Genomic DNA, 22,993 nt, shown 5'->3' on the forward strand with positions numbered 1-22,993 from the left:
GCTGCTCTTTCTGAAAACCCTGAAATTCTTCAGTGGTGAACTCTGCACCGTGCTCCTGTATCAACTCCGACACGCCCTCTTCATCAACCTCTAGACCAGCGGTTCTCAACCTGAGGGTCGCAACCCCTTTGGGGGTCAAACGCCCCTTTCACAAGGGTCACCTAATGTCATCGGAAAACATATTTCGATGGTATTAGGAACCGTGACACCGCTCTTCTATCTGTCTCTAGGTGGGTCTGTCCACATGCAGATATGCCCACGTATGAGTACCCGGTGTGAAGACTGTTACCCATGCTACACCATGCTTCAAGACAAAATTTCATTTATTTGTAGTTAGAAATAAATATTTCACAATATATAATTACATATTGGTTTTGTGATTAATCACTATGCTTTAATTATGTTCAATTTGTAACAATGAAAATACATCCTGCAGAACAACAAGTGAACTAAAATCAATGGAAGGAAGGTCATAGGATGCCTAGTGGGGCTCAATCAAGGGCAATGTATCAGAGGAATTACTAAACCCAAATGAAGGTTGAACATCATGGTGGGACAAGAGGGAAGTAAAAAGGAAATCGAGGAACCAGGAGGCAAAGGACATTTATAGAAGCCTAAATATAGGCATATACATATGTAAATATACATATAATGAGAGGGGAATAGAACAATGTACTCATATCTATATGTTAAGAATTAAGGTTGCAGATGGACATTGGGCCTCAACTCAAGTGCTCCCTTAACACAAGAACACTTTGCTCTAACAATCCGGCATTCATTGATGGTCACCTTCCCAAGACAATCACTGAAGACAAAATGGTTGCACAAGCAAATGTGGTGAAGAAGGCTGAGGGTACCCAGCTATCAAAAGATATAACATCTGGGGTCTTAAACGCTTGAAGATAAACAAGCGGCCATCTAGCTGAGAAGCAACAAAGCCCACATGGAGGAAGCACACCAGCTTGCGTGATCATAAGGTGTTGATGGGGTCTGGTATCAGGCATCTAAGACCCAGAATAAAACCATACCCAAGGTGGGGGGGTGGGGGGAACATGGAGTGGAGATCCAAAGCCCATCTGTAGACAATTGGACATCCCTTCATAGAGGGGTCACAGGGAAGAGATGAGCTAGTCAGGGTGCAGTCTAGCACCGATGAAACACACAACTTTCCTCTAGCTCTTTGGTGCTTCCTTCACACCACTATCATGACCTCAATTCTACCTTACAAATCAGATTAGACCAGAGGATGCACACTGCTACAGATAAGAGCCCACAACACAGGGAATTCAGGATCAATAAACCTCCCAGGCTCAACAAGGAGAGTAGAGATACCAGGAGGATTAGGGAGGGTGGAGTGGGAAAGGGGGAATCGATCACAAGGATCAAACTAGAACCCCCTCCCAGGGGGACGGACGAATATTGGAAAAGTGGGTGAGGGGCGACAGAGGACAATGTATCAATCAAGAAACGGGGTAGAAAATGGATAAGAACACAGGACCCATCAACTTGCTGCTTACAAGGCAAAAACTATTATGGGGTGGATTCAACTCATAGAGCTCCACTAAGGGTAGGGTAGAACTATCCTTGTGGGTTTCTGAGACTGTAACTCTGTATGGGAGTTAAAAGCCTTGTCATTCTCTTAAGGAGCAGCTGGTGGTTTTGAACTGCTGACATTGAAGGTAGCAGCCTAACAACCCATAAGCACTATGCTACCAAGGTTCTTCTGAAAATAGATAGGAAATGTTACATACACTTTGTGTGAATGCTATATCTGGCTGCACATCAGCATGGGGCCACTATAGGGTGGACTTCCTCTAGCAATTCCAGCACAACTGTAGGAAATGCTGCTCAGATTCCTGGTCACTGGAGACGCACTTGAAAAGGAATAAATAAATGAAAACAGCCCGGTGAGGTTTCATCTGTGGAGTCTACATCTGTATCCCAAACAACGTTTGTTGTAATGCAGAAATACAGCTACTTCAGCAACCAGAAAGCAAGTACAGAATGATACTTTTAGACTTTAGTAGTTTTACAAATATTTGAATGGGAAATAGTGTTATCATTTTTAATAAGTGCTGCCATATGGGTTCCCTAGTCACAAACCATCCATCATTAATGATGGGGAGACAATGAAGAGTACAAGTCAGGAGCACGTGTTTGGGGGGGGAGGAAGCAGAGTGCTTTGCTACACATATCTCCTTACTGGCTTTGTGGCCTTGGGTAAGTTAGTTGATCTTTTCTTTTCCTCAGTTTCCTTATATGCAAAATGAAGATAATAACCTTTTCCGTGGTATTATTTGGAGGATAAAATAAGTTGTTATGTACAAAATGCTCAGAACATGGCCTGGTATATCAGAAGCACCAGGTCACCGTGAACTAGAACTGTCATTATTCACATTACTGCTACTCCAATTCCAGAGATCTATGGGTCAGTAGCAGGGGGTTTTATTCTAATTCCAAGAACCCCAAGTAGCAAAGGAAGTTGAGCATTGGACTGTGAGCTAAAAGGTCATCACTTTGAACTCACTAACCAATCTTCCATGAGAAAAAGCCCCTAGAAGCTCCGGAAGGCAGTTCTACTCTGCCTTATCTGGTCACTATGAGTTAACGGCAACGGGTATTCTAAGTCTAGCTATGAAGTGGTAGAATGGAATGGCACATACAAAGGTAAGCATCTGAGAGCTTGTTTTATGCTACCTGGGAGGTGGGGTAGATGCTCGAACAAGCTTGACCGAGTTTGCTGATAAGGGTGACAGAGGAGGTATGTTGCAGAGAACAGGCTGTAGGGCCTCTGAACTGAATCTTATTCTGCCTGCTGTTAGACCTTCACATAATAAAGAAACTCGCCAACAAATGCCTCCCACGCCACTTCATATTTGCTAGGCATTGGTTAAAGGTTTCATATGGCTGATCCCAGTTTGTCTTTGCACAACCCTCTGGGGAATAGTATTTTGCTCATTCTTGTCCATTTGCACCTAAAATGCTATGCATTATGCTAGTATCCAAAATAATGATTAATAAATTGAATGTTGGCATTTTTACTAAAATTATGGAAGGAAGCAAGAAAGTAAATAGTGTGCAGTTAGAAGAGGGATGTTATAGGAAATATCTATTATCCATCTGCTCAGTTATTCTGTAAATCTAAAATTGCTTTTAAAAACCTGGTCTGTTAAAAATGGTTGGTAATCAAAATAGAAGGGAATTATCATCTTCATCTTAAGATTGCAGTCACACTTCAGTGCTTTTGATAAACTCAAGTCGAAATGAAATCTTCGTGCTGTCAGGGCATCATATACAGCTTACTACTGTGTTTCCACCACTGTAGTGAAAACACTGTTAATTACTGTAACAGACACTCCCCCCACCCCAAAACCCCATTTAGTACAATGTTTGGTACACGATAGAGATTTACTAGTGAATGAGGACAGGGAGTAAGGAACAAAGGAAACCAGGAAACAATGGACTCTTAATGAGAAGTCAGGGTAATGAACGTGCATATTGCCGGATTAAGTGTATCCCCAACCCAAACTCACTGCCGCTGAGTCCGTTCCCACTGTGAGTGATCCTCTACCAGCCGGCAGAACTACCCCTGGGTTTCCTAGACTGTAACTCTTTATGTGAACAGAATGCTTCCTCTTTCTTCTGCCGGTATGTGTATAAGCCTCATTTTAAGGCATACTTTTAGGGAGATGCCAATTACAACTCCAACGAGGTACAACTGCACCCCCACTGGACTAGATATGATTTTAAAAAGTGAAAAATAACAGGTGCTGGTGAGGATGTGGCAAAATGGGAACCCTCCCCCATGTTTGTTGCTGTGGGGTGCCATGGAGTCACTCAGTTCTCTCTGAGTCAGGACGCACAGTGACCGATGCAAAGAATGAGACCTGGCCCCATCCCGGGCCTTCCTCACCATTGCTCTTATGTTGCAGTCCACCGGTGCAGCCATTGTGGCCATTGTGTCGATCCATATTGTTGAAGATCTTCACCTTGTTCTGTGCCCTGCTACTTGAGCAAGCATGATGTCCTTCTCCAGGGACTGGTATCTCCTGACAACATGTCCAAAGTACTTGAGACGAAGACTCACCTTCCTTGGCTCTAAGGTACATTCTGGATGTACTTCTTCCAAGCCAAATCTGTTTGTTCTTTTGACGGTCTATGATACTTTCAATGTTCTTAACTGGCAAAATCATTCAAATGCATCGATTCTTCCTTGGTTTTCTTTATTCAGTGTTCAACTTTCACATGCATATTGTGAATACCATGCAATTTAAAATGCAATTGAAAATATCAATTGGGTCAGGAGCACCTTAGTCCTCAAAGTAATCTTCTTTTCAACACTCTAAAGAGATCTTGTGCAGCAGATTTACCCAGTGCCATGTGTCACCTGATCTCTTGACTACTACTTCCATGAACATTGATTATGGATCCAAGCAAGATGAAATCCTTGACAATTTCAATCTTTTCTCCATTTATCATGGCGTTAACTACGGGTACAATTGTGAGGATTTTGATCTTATTTACATTGAGTTATAATCCATACCGAAAGCTGCAATCCTTGATTTTCATCAGTAAGTGCTTCAAGTCCTCCTCCCTTTCAGCAAGCAAGGGTGTGTCATCTGCACAGCACAGTAATATGTCTTCCTTTGATCCTGTTGCTTCATTCTTCTTCATATAAGACAGCTTCTCAGGGAAAGCTTTTTGATGCTGCGTTCAGCCTACAGATTGACCAAGTAAGGCGAAGGGGTACAACCCTGATGCACACCTTTCTTGATTTGTAAACCATTCAGTAATTCTTTATTCTGTCTGCAGAACGATATCTTGATCTATGTATAGGGTCTGAATGAGCACCGTGTAGTGTTCTGGGATCCCCATTCATCTCAAGGCTATCCATAGTTTGTTATGGTCCATGCAGTTGAATGCCTTTGCATGCTCAATTAAAACACAAGTAAATATATTTCTAGTATTCTCTGCTCTCTGCATCTTGGCAGCTCCTGCTATTGCACTGCTGCAAGCATTGTTGGATGATCTTCAGCAAAACATGACTTACATGTGAAATTAATGATAGTGTTCTGTAGTTTGAGCATTCTGTTGGGTCAACTTTCTTTGGAATGGGTACAAATAGGGATCTCTTCCAGTCAGTTGGCTAAGTAGCTGTCTTCCAAATTTCCCAGCATAGACCAGTGAGTGCCTCCAGTGCTTGATTAGTTTGCCAAAACATTTGTATTCCATCAATTCCTGTTGCCTTTTTTTGATGGCTAATGCTTCCATGTAGCTTGAACTTCTTCCTTTTTGCTCATATGCTACCCTCTGAAATGGGGGAAACTTTATGCATGGCATGGAAACATTGCCTAATGAATAGAAGCAGAATAGAGATTGTGCTAGAAGATGAGCCCCTCAGGTCAGAAGGCACTCAAACTATGACTGAGGAAGAGCTGCCTTCTCAAAGTAGAGTCAACGATAATGACATGAATGGAGTTGAGTGGAGGAGTAAAGCCTTCAGACATTCATTTGCTCATGGGGCCTGGCTCAAAATGAGAAGATGCAGTTACAAAAATCTACAAATAATTGGAACTTGGAATGTATGAAGTATGAATCTAGGAAAATGGGAAGTTGTCAAAAGTGAAATGGAATGCCTAAAGATCAGGACCCTAGGTGTTAGTGAGCTCAAATGAACTAGAATTAGCCAGTTGGAATCAGAAAATCGTATGGTTTACTATCCTAGGAATGACACGACCAAGAGGAATGGTGTTGCATTCATCATCAAAAAGGACATTTCAAGGAGTTAGTAGAGTAGAGACTAATGTGATTCCAAGGACTAGTAGGGATTATGTAGAATGAAAAGTCCTGGAATAGAGTGACAACGCCACAGGTAACAAACATACTGTTTCTAATATGCTACACTTTTAATGTACTAGATGAAGGATATTTACAGCACTGAAAACCCAATGGAGGGGAGGGAGGGGAAAAATGAGGAGCTGATACCAAAGGCTCAAGTAGAAAGCAAATGTTTTGAGAATTATGATGGCAACATATGTACAAATGTGCTTGACACAATTGATGTATGTATGGATTGTGATAAGACTTGTATGAGCCCCTAATAAAATGATAAAAAAAATGAATGGGAGGAAATTAAAAAAAGAAAGAAAACCCGATGGAGCAGTCTACTCTGAATGCTGGCGTCTCCATATGGAGCAGTCTGCAAAGGCAAAAATTTAAATCACCCTCATTCATGAAGGCAAAACTCTAGCTGCAAGTCCAAGACATGTCCCCCAAAGCAGAGAAAGTATGAAAATAGTATAGTATAGTAGTCTTAAGGTGTCAGTTATTTCAAAAGCAAGAGATTTGAACCAAAGTCTACTCATTTCCATGTCGAGGACCTTAGATAGCAGCCTTCTTTTTCTTCTCACACTAGGTTGTTTTGGTTTTAAGTCCAAAGGAGCATTTCAGTTCTGCTACCTAGAGGAGGCTCAGAATTTCACAAGAAAGATTTCTTGCGAGGGGAAAATTCAGTCATGAGTAAGAGAAAAAAGTCTGAATAGAAAGAGTAAGTTTATTGAAGGTGATGCTTTGAACAGGAAGTCCAAAGGGTCCTTCTCACTGCCCTTGAGTCAATGCTGACTCCTGGTGACCCACCGTGGGTTCTCAAGACAGTAACTGTTGGTGGACGTAGAAAGCCCAGTCTTATCCCTGCAGGGCTGCTGGTGCTTCTGAACTGCCAACCGTTCAGATCACAGGCAGCGGAACCTGTAACCACTATACCACCAGCACCCTTAGCAAGTCTAAAAGGCCTGGCAGAATGTAGAGGTAAAGAGCGACCTCTCACCATTGGCTGGCTTTTTGATGGATCTTCTGCTAATGGCTGGTCCTCTGTACTGTACCTCCTCTTCTCAGACTTCATGCTCTTGTTTCAGACCCAACAGCTGAGTCTCTCTTGTCACTGTGTGAATATTTTGTTTTTCTCTACCCAGTTTTTCTCTGGTCTCTTCCATTGATAAGAAATGTGTCTTATCTGCCTTTCACCTTCCTTTGTGCTGGAGAGGTATGTGCAGGAAACAGGGCTCCACCTGCTTTGGTTGCAATTGCTACCAGATTCATGCCATCATCACCTCTTCATTTGCCAGCCTCTATCTATCTAACAAGCTCCTTTAATCTGCATCATGTGTGTTTAAGGTCGAGCCCAGTCCCATAAGTGGAGTTTCCAAATCAAGTAATTCTGATGTGGTTTATGAAGAATCCTGCACCCTTCGAAAGCCAAAGTCTGAAATCCAGGTAAGCCATAGCTCATAGTCAGTGTCATCAAAGGCTGAAGAGAAACTTGGTCAAAAATACATGATTAGAAACATCATCCTGGCCGAGTCTCCCATTCAGAGTGCTGGCGGGGTTAGTGGTTAGACTGGTTGGACTGCGATCCGCCAGGTCAGCAGTTGGAAACCACCAGCCCCTCCAAGGGAGAAAGACAGGACTTTCTACTCTGATGAACAGTTACAGCCTTGAAACCCGCGGGGACAGCTCCACTCTGTTCCATAATGTCACGATGAGTCTGCACAGAATATGTGGCAAGAGATAAGTCATGTTAAGCAATTTCCCCAAGGGCAGGCTACCCCTCCTTTGCTGACCCCCACCGAAATGAAATCACCTTTTCAGAGACAGACTTATCCCTGCCCCTCTGGGCATGAATTCCCAGAAACTCACTGATCACCATTATAGGCGTGCCTATTAATTTGGGGTGACTGTGGCACAAGGTTATATGGAAGTAACTATTTGGTCCTGTCTCCTCTACCCTTTATATAAAAAAACCAAAACTAGTTGAGGTGAGGCTTCCTCTTATGAGAAGGTTTTTAAGATAGGGAGTGATAAATGGATCCTAATAGTTAGACAGATACCCTACCACATTGCTTGGGAGACTGGAGTAAATGATTACAGACCAGGGAACATATGCCTGTCTTTGTCTTGGGGTTTGTCCCTATAGTAATGGTCTCATACAATATTCATCCTTTTGTGATTGACTAACTTCACTCAGCAAAATGTTCTCCATGGTCCATCCATGTGGTGAGGTGCTTTGTAGTTTCCTCAATGGTTTTTAGCGATGAATGGTTTTCCATTGTGTGTATGTGTTCTAAAGTTCTTTACCTATTCTTCTACTGAGAGGCTTTTGGGCTGTTTCCAACTTCTGGCTTCTCTGTACTGTGCTGCCACGAACGTGGGAGTGCATGCATTTGTTGGTATTATGTCTCTTAATTCTTTAGGGTACATAACAAGCAGAGGCATTGCTAGATTCTATGGGATTTCTTTCTTTTTCAAAAAAGATCCTTTAATTGGGGGCTCTTACAGCTCTTATAACAATCCATACCTCAATTCTATCAACCACATTTGTACATATGTCACCATCATCAAAACACTTTATTTCTGCTTGAGTCCATGGGATTTCTATTCCCAGTTTTTCGCTTTCACAACATTTGTACATGTTTACACACACACCTGCAGTGTATGAGAGTTTCAATTCCTCTGCACCCTTTCCAGCCTTTGTTTTCTCTTTTTAAAAGATGGGCTGTCCAGTCAGGGTGCAGTATAGCACCGATGAAACACACAGCTTTCCTCTAGTTCTTTGGTGCTTCCTTCCCCCAACTATCATGACCTCAATTCTACCTTACAAATCTGATTAGACCAGAACATGCACACTGCTACAGATAAGAGCCCGCAACACAGGGAATCCAGGATAGAGAAATCCCCCAGGGTCAACAATGAGAGTAGAGCTACCAGGAGAATTAGGGGAGGGTCGGGGGGAGAAAGAGGAAATCAATCACAAGGATCAACCTATAACCCCTTCTCAGGGGGATGAACAACAGAAAAGTGGGTGAGGGTGACAGAGGGCTATGTAAGATATGAAAATAATAATCTATAACTTATCAAGGGTTCGTGAGGGAGGGTGAGCGTGGGAGGGAGGGGAATGAAATGGGAAGCTGATATCAGGGGCTCAAATGGGAAGAGAATGCTTTGAAAACGATGATGGTGGCATATGTGCAAATGTGCTTGACACACTGGATGAATGTATGGATTGTGATAAGAGATGTAAGAGCTGCCAATAAAAGTATTTAATGAAATAAAAGAGGCTAGAATAAAAAAGGGCTGTCATTGTCATGTAAGTGATATCTAGCTATTATTGTCACTTGCATCTCCATGACCAGAGATGTGTATTTTTTCATGTGTTTGTCAGCCTTTTGAATGTCATTTTAAAAAGTTTTATTAATATAAAATTCACATATTATCAATTCAATAAAATCACTTTAAAAAAGATTGTGTGTACATCATTGCAATGACCAGAGGGGCAGGGTTAAGTCTGTTGTAATTTATAGATGGCTTTGGATATTTTTATAATATTAAGCCTTCCTATCCATGAATATGGAGCTGATGTGTTAATGCTTTTTTGTATACCTTCATAGAATTGTCAATTGCCTTGTGCGTAAACCTGTCAAGCAAACCTGCCTGGAATAAAGTTCAGAACTTTGAAGCATCTATGCTGCAGGGATCCCTGTGCTTCAACTTTCGTCTGTTATCTTTTCTCTTATCTATGTTTTCTCTTTTCAGACCATGCCCCTCTCAAACCCATTCATAATGTAAGATCAGAGCCGGATTCTATATTATCTTACTCCTGTACTCCTCTTTTCTTTAGCTCCATCATGAATTTACATATGAGTAATTGATTGTTCTACAGTCAGCCACTGGCCTGGTTTTGACTTCTGCATATTTTATCTGTAGAAATCCGCGGGTATAATAACTTATGTGTTGTTGAAAAAAAGGTATTCATTCGCAAAAAAAAAAAAAAAGGTATTTGCTATGACAGCAAGTTGTTGGTTTTGCAAAATTCTGTCATAAAATCTCCCACTTTGTTTCTATCACAAGAACATATTTTCCAAGTACTGTTCCTTCCTCTTTGTTTCCAATTTTTGCATTATGATCACCAATAGTTATCAATGCATCTTGATTGCATGTTTGATCTATTTCAGACAGAAGACACGGGTACAATTCTTCAAATTTTTTATCACTAGTTTTGGTGGTTGGGGTACAAATTTGAATAATTTTTGTATTGATTGGATTTCCTTGACTGGGGCAGATGTCATCCTCCTACAGACAGCAATGTCTTTCAAACTAAAGGTTGAACGGCCTTTTTCATGGATGCATGCAATGCCATGCCTCTTGATTATTTTATTCCCAGCAGAGTAAATCATATGGGTTTCTGATTCAAAATGGCCAATTCTAGTACTTTTCAGCTCACTAATGCCTAGAACATCAATTTTTATATGTTTCATTTAGTTTTTTGCAATTTCAAATTTTCCTGGATTCATACTTGGTACATTCCAAGTTTCAATTATTAATTGACATTTACAGCTGTTTCTTCTCATGTTGGGTTATGCCCATCGTAAATGAAGGTCCTGAAGGCTTTACTCCCAGCGACTTTACTCCATCCACATTATGGTCGACTTTGCTTTGGGAAGGCAGCTCCTTCTCATTCAGATATTGAGTGCCAACCAGAGGGGCTCATCTTTGTTTTTTTTTGTCTTGGATGATGAAGATTTTTTTTTTAACATTTTATTAGGGGCTCATACAACTGTTATCGCAATCCATACACACATCAATTGTGTAAAGCACATTTGTACAGCATTCTCAAAACATTTTCTCTCCACTTAAACCCCCGACATTAGGTCCTCATTTTTCCCCTCCCTCCCCGCTCCCCCCTCCCTCATGAGCCCTTGATAGTTTATAAATGGGTATTTTGTCATATCTTGCCCTGTCCGACGTCTCCCTTCACCCACTTTTCGGTTGTCTGTCCCCCAGGGAGGAGGTCACACATAGTTCCTTGTAATTGGTTCCCTCTTTCCTACCCACTCTCCCTTTACCCTCCCTGTTTTGCCACTCACACCACTGGTCCTGTAGGGCTCATCTGCCCTGGATTCCCTGTATTTTCAGTTCCTATCTGTACCAGTGTACATCCTCTGGTCTAGCCAGACTTGCAAGGTTGAATTCGAGTCATGGTAGTGGGAGCGGGGAGGAAACATTTAGGAACTAGAGGAAAGTTGTATTTCTCATCATTGTTACATCGGGGCTCATCTTTTGACACTATCTCTGACAGTATTCTGGTTTTTTTTATAAGGCTTTCCATATCTGACAGTGTTTCCATGCTGCCCATAAGATTTTTAGTTGCTAATTCTTCAGGAGTGGACAGCTTATTCCTTTTTCGTAGTTTTTCTTAGTCTGGAAGCTCTGCTGAAATCTGTTCACTGTGGAGACCCTGCTGGCATTCGAAATATCAATGACATAGTTTCCAACATCACAGCAATACACAAGTCACTATAGTAAGGCAAACTGACACACAAGTGGCGGTTCTCTACTCTCAGAAAAGAGAATAGCACAGAAAATAAACCCCAAGGGAAAAAAGAAAGCAGAGGGAGATTGGATTTAAGAAACATAGGAAGAGAAAGAAAATAATATTTTAAAAAATCAAAGAAAGGAAAAACTAGGGTGAGGTTAGGGCCCAGAGAAGAGAAAACTGTGGGGCATGGTTAATATTCTGCCAGCCAGGGAGTTCACAAGGTGGGGGTGAGGTTTGCAAAGTGGCTAGGATACCTGATCCTGGAAGGAATTTCTTCCAGTCTAGACAGTATCTGGGACCAGGATACCTGACACAGAAGCAGTTTGTACTGGCCCAGAGGTTGTCTGAAAACATGGTGCTTATTCCCAAAAGAAACTCATTTGAACCCAGAAGGCAGCTCGGGGCCAGGTGGTTGGTTATGGAAGGAGTTAGTCCATGCCCAGGGGTACTGGTCATCTCTCGCTGAACATTGTGCAGAGTCCACAGGCCTCTAGATGTGTGGTGGTATACTTGAAACCCAATTCATGTGAGTTTGGCTCTGACCTCAGGGGGTAGAGGGCAGGGGATGTGCTGGGGTGTGTGTCTCACCAGCTTCTGTTTGGGTGAGGGCAGGGGCAACCATGATTCTGATCAACAGGAGGGTGTTGGCAACAGGGGAGAATCCTATCAGCCACCAATGTGGGTATTTCCAGAAGTTCTTGAAAATGAATTTTATTTCACATAACAGGTTTATTTAATTCTTTCAAGAGATATATCAAATGTATATCTCAAAAATTCTTGTCAAGTGAGTCCTAACTTGTTCAGATAAAAAAGGATATTAATGTTAGAAGGAAGGATATCACTGAAGACAAAATGGGTGCATAAGCAAATGTGGTGAAGAAGGTGGATGGTGCCCGGCTATTAAAAGATATAGTATCTGGGGTCTTAAAGGCTTGAAGTTAAACAAGCCACCTCAGCAGAGAAGCAACAAGTCCACATGGAAGAAGCACACCGCCGATGCAATCATGAGGAATCATTGGGACCAGGTAATAGGCATCAGAAGACTCATAACAAACAAACAAACAAAAACATATTGTTGAAAATGAGGGGCGTTGGAGTTGAGATCCAAAGCCCATCTGTAGACAAGGTAACAATCCCCCTCAGAGGGGCCACAGAGAAGAGATGAGTTAACCAGGGTGCAGTAAAGCATCGATGAAACACACAATATTCCTCTGGTTCCTTGAGGCTTCCTTACCCCCACACCCCCACTATCATGTCCAGTGCTGCTTCTCAATTTAGACTACACCAGAGTATGCACACAGGTATAGATAAGAGATGGGACCTCATGACACATGGAATCCAGGAACAGGGGTGGGAATAGCGATATCAGAAGGATAGGGGAAAGGTGGGGAGAGAAAGGAAGAAAGGGGGAACCCATCGTAATGATTGACACATAACCATACACCCCTCTCCAGAGGGCAGAACAACAGAAAACATGGGGGAAGGGAGACAGTGGTCGGTGTGAGATAAGAAAATAATAACAATTTATAATCTATCAAGGGGTTATGAGGGTGGGGAGGAGGGGAAAAAGAGTTGATACCAATAGAAAGTAAATGTCTAGAAAAGAATGAAGGCAACAAATTCGCCTGATGCAATCAATGTATGGATTGCAACAAGAGTTGTAAGAGTCCCCAATAAAATGATCTTTTAATTAAAAAAAGAGAAGACTTTCTGAAAATCTCTTACATGATTCATAAACATTTCACCTAATTGAGGTGTATAAAGAACCAGGTTGCTGGGGATTAGGAAGCATTTTTATGGAAGACTCTCTAGCGAGAGCTGTAATATGAGTCCCACCTACTTTTCCCAAGAGTGAGGGTGTTGCTTCTATTTTTGTTGTTGAACAGTAGGGGCTATTTATATATTCTAGAAATTAAGTCTTTGTTAGATATATGGTTCCCAAATATAATATTGTTGATAAAGTCCTTTGATGCACACATTTTAAAAATGATTGTGGTTTTAATGTGCATTTCCCACATGAGTAACAACATTGAGCATCTTTTCACAAGCTTATCAGTCATTTGTATATCTTCTGTCACTTCAAATATTTTCCCCTAGGTTTTGGGCTCACACTAAATCCTAGCTCCAATTTGAGAACAATTAGTTCGCACATCATGGCCCTGCTTGATACTCGCCCTGAGGAAGGAGCACAGAAGATATGGCTGCTGTAGCAAAGTGTGGTGAAGGAATTAGATGGTGCCGGCTCTCAGATAAAACAGAGTTTTGGGTCTTAAAGGCTTCTTGACAAATAACAACCATCTAAATGAAATGTCAACTAAGTCCACATGGAAGAAGCACTCCAACATCAGTGACTGAAGGATTGTAAATCATATAATCTGAAGCCAAAGGAGGGAATAGTATCAGAGCCTAAGTAGTGAGATTCTGCTTTGCAGAAGGCTATGGATGACAGTGGAAGCCCAAAATACATTTGTGAGACCTACAGAGAAACTAAGTCTCTGCTGATTCCTCTCTATCCATAACAGAGGGATGGGAAGATACTAGTTACCAAAGAGAGCATTGGAGTGATGACTATAGACCAAAATGATAAAACTGTCCTGAACAGTTAAAATCGTGTCAGTTGATTCCCCTTCTGATGCACATTGGGCCTGATCTGGTTTGCAACATTTTCTGTTTTTTCTTTCTTTCTCCATATTGGGGTTTATCTCAGATGTATTTTGTCATTGAGGGTAACCCTCTTAAATTTTTGTTATATTTTGTTCTACTTTTCAGTATATGAAACCCACGATTGATGAACATATAGAGATAGCAAATAGAACAGTGGTTCTCAACCTTCCTAATGCCGCGACCCTTTAATACAGTTCCTCATGTTGTAGTGACCCCCAACCATACAATTATTTTTGTTGCTACTTCATAACTGTAATTTTGCTACTGTTGTGAATCATAATGTAAATACCTGATATGTAGGATGTATTTTTCATTGTTACAAATTGAACATAATTAAACATAGTTATAGCATAGTGATTAATCACAAAACAATATGTAATTATATATTGTGAAATACGTATGTGTTTTCCAATGGTCTTAGGCAACCCCTGTGAAAGGGTCATTTGGCTCCCAAAGGGGTTGCGACCCCCAGGTTGAGAACCACTGAAGTAGAATAAGGGCTCCGGGTGGGTACAGTGGGGGAGAGGGATAAAAGGTAGCTGACATCAAGGAGTTCAAGAAGGAAGAGAATGTTTTGAAACTGAGTGTGGTAGCAGTTGTACAATACTGCTCGATGTGGTTGAGCTATGGAACATTAGGATATCTGTATTAGCTCCCAATATAATTGTTTTGGAAACAATTTTTTTTCCTATTCTTAAATTAGATTGTCTTCTTTCTGAGTTGTAAGTGTTCTTTTAGTAGTCTGGATGAAAATTATACATCGCATAAATGATTTGCAAGTACTTTCTCACAGTGTATAGTTGGTTTTCACTTTGTAAATCAGGTCCTTTGAAATGAAAAAATTGAATTTCACTGGAGTTTAATTTATTAATTTGTTACTGGATTATGTTTCTGGTGTCATATTTAAGAAATCTTTGCTTAACCCCAAATCTCAAATAATGGTTTTGAAATAATAATGCGACAAGAACCTAGCCTTAGAGTGCTAATTTTTAAAAACATATTTGTCCCAAATGAATCAGGGACATTAAATCTGTGATGGAAAGAACTAATGAAACTTATTTAAGGTACTACAATTAATTCACTGCTGCATTTTATCAAAGGCACTGAAATTAGATGAAGTATGGGGTCCCTAATGTTTTTCTTAGTCATTAGGCCTGATTTAGAAGCCTTCCGGTGCTGCTCATGTTTCCTGTCTCCTCACCCTGAGCACATTTGTGATTTGTTCAGAGTAATCAGTCATAACTTAAGGGTGGAATGAAAAATATAGAGTGAAAATGAAGGTGATTAAATTATGCTAATCCATGCTCAGAATCATACACATATTTTGCTGAAATTTAATTAGATTTGTGTCAAAACAGTATTTTCAAAGGAAAATATTAGATATAAATATCAAGGTATTATTTTGACAGACTTGTGTCTCTAGTGAAAATGTTAACAAATTAAAAAAAATGCATTTTAAAAGTTCTTACAGCACATAGAAGGAACCAAGAGATATAACCCTTGGTAGCAATAAAGTTGGGGCTCTCCTGCTATTGTGGCTGGGCTCCCCCCACGAGGACCACCAAGCGGGGCTGAGGTGAGCATGGTACCATGAAAAAAAAAAAAAAAAAGAAGGAACCAAGATTTCAATTTTGGTTCAGTTCCCAAAATAAACTATAGCCTACTTAGAGTGACCATTTGTCAAGGGTGTGCTTCATATCCAGCGCTTGAAGATCAAGCTAGAATTATTCTGCAGGGACACCGAGTGGCTGATTCTGTTCCTGTGACATGTCCTTGGCAGAAGGAGTGTCCCCCAACTACTAAAAGGCTGCCATAAACGACATTTTGGGGACTGTGTAAAATTGTAAGTGACTGTAGTGGGGCTGCAGCTCCTCCCTCTTTCCCATTTGTCCCCAATCACTGCGTGAACCCCATTCATTTTGGGGCAGGGGCTAGGTAGCAAAAGCTTTAATATTCTCTCAAGCTGAGAGGAATCATAGACTCTTTGCCCGTGATCATTCAAATGATCAGTCACAAAATCCAAGAGAAGACTGAGGGATTGTTGCAGGCTGAAGATAAATCAGGCATATGATTGAGACAATTGGAAAAGGTGGAATGGAGTCTGAGGGCTGTGGTTTTTAGGTGTCTTCAAGTTTGGTTTCAACTCATAGTGACCTTATAATATATACAACAGAGCACAAGAATGTCCAGTCCTGCATCATCCTCAGAAGCACTGCGATGTGTGAGCCCACTGTTGTTGTCAGGACATATCATTGAGTGTATTCCTTTTTTTTTTTTGTTGACCTTTTATGTTGCAGTTACATAAACTCCTGTCAACTTGAGTGAATGGGGTGAAATCTAGCCTGTCCATCAAGTCATAGCCAATGGTGCCTTTGTGTGGGCATGGCCTTCTGAGGATTCCTGGAGGCGGGACACACACTCTCTGATTGATATTCCTGCTGACGAGCCACATGGAGCTATGCTTATGGAACCAGAACCCTGGAGCTGGAGAAGCCTTGTGGAGACCCATGTCAGTGCTGGGATGTTTCTAGTGCCACTGGATCCACAAGACTTTCTACCCACTGGCCTGAGATATTCCTGCATTTGGTGTTATTGAATGTGATGCGTGACTCTGAAAAGGAATTTATAGACTAGTATCGGACATATGGGCTAATATCGGCCTTATGGATTGATCTGGACTGGGCTGGGATGCTTTCTTAATCTACAATTTCTCTTGGATATAAAGCTCTCTCTTACATATATGAGTGTCACTGGATTTGTTTCTCTAGTCTACCTGGACGAATATGCATTACTTTACCAAGTATGGTGTCTTTTTTCAGGGACTGGTCCTTCCTGATAACATGTCCAAAGTACATGAATCAAGTCTCACCATCCTTTCTGTTATGGAGCATTCTGGCTACCCTTCTTCTAAAACAGATTTGCTTGTTTGTTTGTTTTTCTGGCAGTTCACGGTAGAGTCAGTACTCTTTGCCAAAATCATAATTCAGAGGCATAAACAAACCTTAATCTTCCTTATTCATTTTCCAGCCTTCATAGGCATAGAAGATGATCAATTGATTACCCGATAGTATTTTATCAGTGAAGGATCCCTGGTGCCACAGTGGTTAAGTACTCAGGGGAGCACTGAAAGGTCAGCAGTTTGAAACAATGAGCTGTTCATTTGGACACGCTGTGGCAGTCGGCTTCTGTAAGGATTACAGCATTAGAGACACTATGGGGTAGTTCTTTCTACTCTGTTCTGTTGGGATGCTATGAGTCAGAATTTACCGGTGGGCAATGGATAATGTATTAATGAGGTGGCTAGGTGGCACAAATTGCTACTTGACTACTAACTGAAAGATCGGGAGTTCAAACCCATTCAGAAGTGCCCTGGAAAAAAGACCTGGTAATTTAGCTCTGAAAAATCAGTCACTGGAAATCCTTGCGATCAAAGTGCTATTGTGGCACACACGGAGTCTCCATGAGTTGGAATCAAGTCAACAGCAACTGGTTTAACATGGTAACGTTAATCTATTGATTATGATGATTACACTGTGCTGCTCAGGGGAATATTCTTGTATATAGGAAATATGCACTAAAGTGTTTGGGGTGATAGGGCTAAGGTGACCAGATTTTAACATTGGTAAAGCGGGACACCATTGACCAGGGTGGGTGGGTGGGGGTCGTTCTTGATTAAAAATTTGGTCTATATGGAACAACAAAATTTTCATAGAATGCAAAAATAGTATTGTAATACATATTTTTAAATTTCAACATAAGTACACTTTACAAATATACTACATTAAAATTATGTATAGTATTATTTTATTCTTTGGTATATTTCTCATTTGAGTGAGTTTTTTTTAGGAGATTGCTGTCATTGTTTAAAAGGTCATGACATTTTTCACAAGAATTTGTTAAATTTCACACATAAAATGGCTTTCAAAGTCTCAACACTTAATTGTGAATTTTCTGAAGTCCACACTTTATTTACCATAGAAAAAACGCTTTCAGTAGCAGCATTAGTTCCTGGTAAGGACAGCGTGTATTCCACAATTTTTAGTGCATATTATATGGAACATGGTCTGTTTCAAAATGATGAAATATTTCTAACCATTTGTTCTCTATTGTGATTTTTGCTGATGCCCAAGATTTAACCCTTTCCTTGTCAATATACATTTTAAATCATGATACCTCATTAAAAAGATAATTTTCAGAAATAGTACTATTTTGAGTAATATGAGCGAATGATTTTTGCACATTATTCCAGTACTGCCTGCTAACTTCAAGAAAATGTATGTATTTATGAAATAAATAAATAAATTACCTAATGATTTGAATGGCTGATTTGTTGACATCACTTGTTTAACTAGCATTAGCATGCAGTACGATGTGTATCATCTGAGAGACAGTTACAAAATGTCTTCATCATTGCCAATGCGCCAAAATGCCATTGTTCATTAAGTCCAAACAATGGTGGTCGAATTCTAACAACTGATCAACAATACAAACTTTGATAAGCAGCTCTCGATAATCAGTTCTCAACAATTATTTGTTATTATTAAAATTTAACATTATAAAATTAACAAAAATAATATAAAACTCATATCCTGGCGAAATAGCCATATGGCAGCAGAAACCGTATATTCCCTTCCCGTTCTCCCGCCGTTCCCTAGCTTGTCGTGCATTCTTTCCAAAAATCGGGACTTTTTAAAAACACTATGGGATGCGGGACAAATTGTTAAAAATCGGGACTGTTCCTCCATTAGCGGGATGTCTGGTCACCTTAGATAGGGCACAAGACCCATGATTTACTGTTTTCAAATGTCTCAGGAGCCAAAAAAGTTTTGTCCTTGTACTTTTTCTGTTTGCAATTGTTGGGGGAAAAAAAAGAAAAGAAAAAGAAAGAAAGAGAGATAGAGAAAAAGCAAAAAGTCCTGTGAGGTTCAATAGTTATACCCGTAACTCCCTTTGGAAGTGTGTCTCTTGGTTTTGTTAGGCTCCGGGAGGAGGTTCAGTCCCGCTGGCCTGCTTTGCATATCCTTTGGCCCCTGCACCCACCGTCACTCTCCAAGACCTTTCTTCTGGACCTAAGTACCCCACGGCTATCCGTGATCTTCATATTGAAGCCCACTCTGACCGTGGATATTGCTTCAGGATGATAGATTCAGACTTTGAGGGTCAGTCAAAAGGTCTTGCCACAAAATCGTAGAAACTTTTATTAAACAACGAAAAAGCAGAATGTGAAATTATTTTTGACACATGCTCCATCTAGGTCTACTGTATTCATTTTGGAAGGTGTGCATTCCTCTAACCCTTCCTGAAAGAATTTTGTGTTCCTCCATTTACACGCCATCAAAAAGGTAGTTTGGCCATTCCCACGGGACTCAAATTGTTCTTTGAATTTTGGGAAGAAACAGAAGTCTGAAGGGGTTGTAGGGTGGATGGGATAAGGTTTTCCAAAGAAATCCTCAAAGGTAGCCCTTGCTACCTTTGGAGGATTAACAGGTATGTTTTGATGGGAAAAAACTAATTTGGCACAATACAGTTCTCAATTTTCTTAAAACTTTTTCCTAATAATCACTCTCATGGTTGTCTTGTGTTCTTTGAGAATTTTATTAAGATTACCCCTTTGTAACACCTCCCCCCACCCATAAAAATCCTAACCTATGAGCTGACCTCTCTGCTTTGAATTGAACTAACCCCGCAGATCCCCTCAGAAGTCACTATTTTTACTTGATCCTTTAAAACAGCGGTTCTCAACCTTCCTAATGCCGTGACCCTTTAACACAGCTCCTCATGTTGTGGTGACCCCTCCCCACCATAAAATTATTTTCTTTGCTACTTCATCACTGTAATTTTGCTACTGTTATGAATCGGGCGACCCCTCTGAAAGGGTCGTTCAACCTCCCAAAGGGTCACGACCCACAGGGCGAGAATGGCTGCGTTAAAAGAAGGCATCCCAACAAACTAAGATGTGTGTACCACTAACAGAACTTATCTGAAATCATCTACTGATCACAAAGACATGTCTTGCTTGGGGAAAAACCCATGCATATTTACATTCTTGTAGCAATACATTTGGAATTATCCTGGTATATTAGTGGCGGTGTGTTTCTTATTCTTACCATGCTGCTATTGTTGGTGTGTGCTGTTAATCCTCACTTATAGCAACCTTAAATGACAGGGTTGAACTCCTCATAGCGTTTCTTCAGGTCTGGTCTTCACGGGAGCAGATCACCTGGTATTTTCTCCCCAAGAGCAGTTGGGCGGGGTCAACTCGCCAACCTTTGGTTAGTAGCTCAGCATTGTGTCACCAGTGGTCTGTTCTAACCCATAATGATTTGAATTTCACTCTTCCTGAGTAAGTTTAGAGAACACATTCTCAGTAAAGAATCTTTAACCACCTGGTTCCTCTTTCCCTTTTCTTCCTGTTTCTTTCTTCACCCTTTGAGTTCCCACTTTGAGCAATTTGCTTAGAGTATGTTTAAAGGCGGTGGTTCTCCCCATACTGATGCTGGGAACGAATTCTCTCTGTGCACTGAGTGCTGATGCTGACGTTTTCAGTTTTCCCAAGATACTTCACAGCAGTATTTGCCTACTAGGAGCTTCTGCTCTGCGATTGGGTTATAGGAAGTATCAGCATTGACCACACCTTTGTTCTCGTTTCTAAAGTATCCTAAGGAAAGGATGAAACAAAATTTCTGAAGAAAGCAGCCGGTCTCCTCTCATCATGGCCTCGGAGATCACATATGCTGAAGTGAAGTTCAAAAATGAATCCAAGTCAGAGCCTCCTGCCGGTAAGAAACCTTTTTGGGTGGTCAGAGTTAGGGATGAGATAAAGAATAAAAAGAAGGGTGTGGGGAGAGAGCGCTCGAGATGATTGTGATGATATATATACAACTGTTTTTAAAAGCAATTTAACCATGGAAGTGTATGAAATGTGAATATCATATCAAGAAAACTGCTAAATAAAAAAGATAAGAAACCAGATTTGACCAATGGTTACCGTAGGGGAAGGAGAAAGAGTTGTAGCTTAGGGGGGATTGAGTATATGTTAATGGTGGTGGAATAATCTGGGAAAGGCGATCAATGATGGTTGCATAATACAAAGAGTATAATCAATGACACAGAATTATATATATAGAAGTTGCTGAATTGTAGAATGTTCTGTTGTGTATATTTTTGCCACAATTTGAAAAAAAATTACATGAATAATAACACATACAAGGGAGAATAATATTCTTAGAAATGAATGTGGTGATAATTGTACAAATCTTCTTGATATGATTGAATTATTGAATTGCATGGCATGTAGATGAAGTGCTAATAAAACTGTTTTTTAAAAGAAGCATAAGAAGAAGGTCTTCATGTTATCAACAAGATATAATGAACGAGAGTCGTTGGTTCTGTGAGTGACCAGGACTGCAAACGCTGAGGATTCCGATTAGATTGAGTGCTCTGTACATAGGCATTAAGGGACTGTGCTGTTAAATGATAGTGAAAAAAGGATCTGATGCCCTTATATTTTGCCGTAACTCCAATGACTGGGAGAAAACTAAGGTGTGAGATCCCAGCTAAGGTCTCCATGTAAGGAGAGTGTTAGTAATTCTGAAAAAACTTTGCCCCTGTGCCTTCTGGGACTCACAGGGGATGGAGGAAGGGCTTGTAAAACCATATCTGATTCAGACACAGGGTTTCTTGATGTACTGATATGCTTTGGGTGGAGGATGTTGATATTGTATATGTAGTACTGGACTGGCGTGGAATAAAACATGATGATAGATAAAAGGCTAGACAGTCTAACAAAGTTACTGTCTTAAATCTTCAGGGATTTTTTTCCCCTGAAATTAGAAAATCCATTGCACATTGTATTTCCTAAGCAGGCACAGTTAGGCTTGGGAGTTGACAAGTGGTAATTTGGGTGGCACACGTGGTGTGTTATATGTGGAGCAAAAGATAGTAAAAGGACAAAACCAAATAAAATAAAATAACAAAACTAAATAAATAAGGGTCAGGCTTGCTCAAGTTTTTTGAAAGCATCTCTCTGGAGATATCAACAAGCATGAAAAGAAACTCTTTCCTCTCTTAAAAACTTTTAACCATTATCTTATTATACATGTAATGGGGTTCATTATAGAAAAAGTTATTAAAATGGATGTATGTATGGATTGTGATAAGAGTTGCATGAGCCCCTAATAAAATTATTTTTAAAAAAGAAAAAGTTATTAACTAGCAGTGCACAAATATTTAAACGATACTTAATCTTGTTACTGTTAGGTGCCATCAGATCTATTCTGACTCATAGTGACCCTGTATACTAATGGACAAAACACTGCCCAGCGCTGTGCCACCCTCACAATTGTTGCTGTATTTTAGCACCTTTCTGCAGCCATTGTGCTAATCCAGCTCACGGATCCTCTGCGTTATAAAGCATAATATCCTTTTCCAAGGATTGGTCCCTTCTAATGATGTGTTCAATCTTACCATCCAGAAATAACCACCATTTACATTGTAGCAGACATCCCTGAAGACAGAAATACATGTCAATATGTGTATGTCACTCTTACAAATATGAGGTCATATTATATGATATGGAGGGCTCTCCGGTCACTTGATGACATAACTTTCAGAAAGTGATTATTAACTATGAAGGACTTGACCTTAATCTATGGAAATTATCCAGGATGATTGTAAAGATGTATCTGCTGTAGAATTACTTCCAGTCCCTGGTGGTAAAAACATTTTACCACCTGACAACTAGCCAAAGTTTGGCAATTTGAACTGACCCAGAGGCATCTTGGAAGACAGACCTGCTGATGTTTCCAGAAGGTCACAACCTTGAAATTCCCTGGTGAGCAGTTCTACTCTGCGCATGTGGGGCTGCCAGGAGTTTGAATCGACTTGAAAGCATCTCACAGTAACAGCAGCATTTTTCAGTTATTTAAAGACAGAAAAATTACAACTACTGAAGTGTGC

At 40.5% G+C, this 22,993-nt stretch overlaps 1 protein-coding gene across 1 annotated transcript in view; it reads left to right on the forward strand.

Annotated features, from left to right (window-relative positions):
• The first annotated feature begins 20,728 nt into the window (after positions 1-20,728).
• The window catches only part of CLEC4A (C-type lectin domain family 4 member A), a 16,689-nt gene continuing 14,424 nt past the window's right edge, over positions 20,729-22,993 (forward strand). The window contains exon 1 of the mRNA XM_013006029.2: positions 20,729-20,814. Within this exon, the coding sequence (XP_012861483.1) occupies positions 20,748-20,814 (67 nt within the window). The 5' untranslated portion in view covers positions 20,729-20,747. The remainder of the gene's footprint in view (positions 20,815-22,993) is intronic.

Source organism: Echinops telfairi, unplaced genomic scaffold, assembly GCF_000313985.2.
Source record: "Echinops telfairi isolate 266 unplaced genomic scaffold, ASM31398v2 ScPeMD7_7356;HRSCAF=8355, whole genome shotgun sequence".
In the NCBI taxonomy this organism is placed as follows: Eukaryota; Metazoa; Chordata; class Mammalia; order Afrosoricida; family Tenrecidae; genus Echinops; species Echinops telfairi.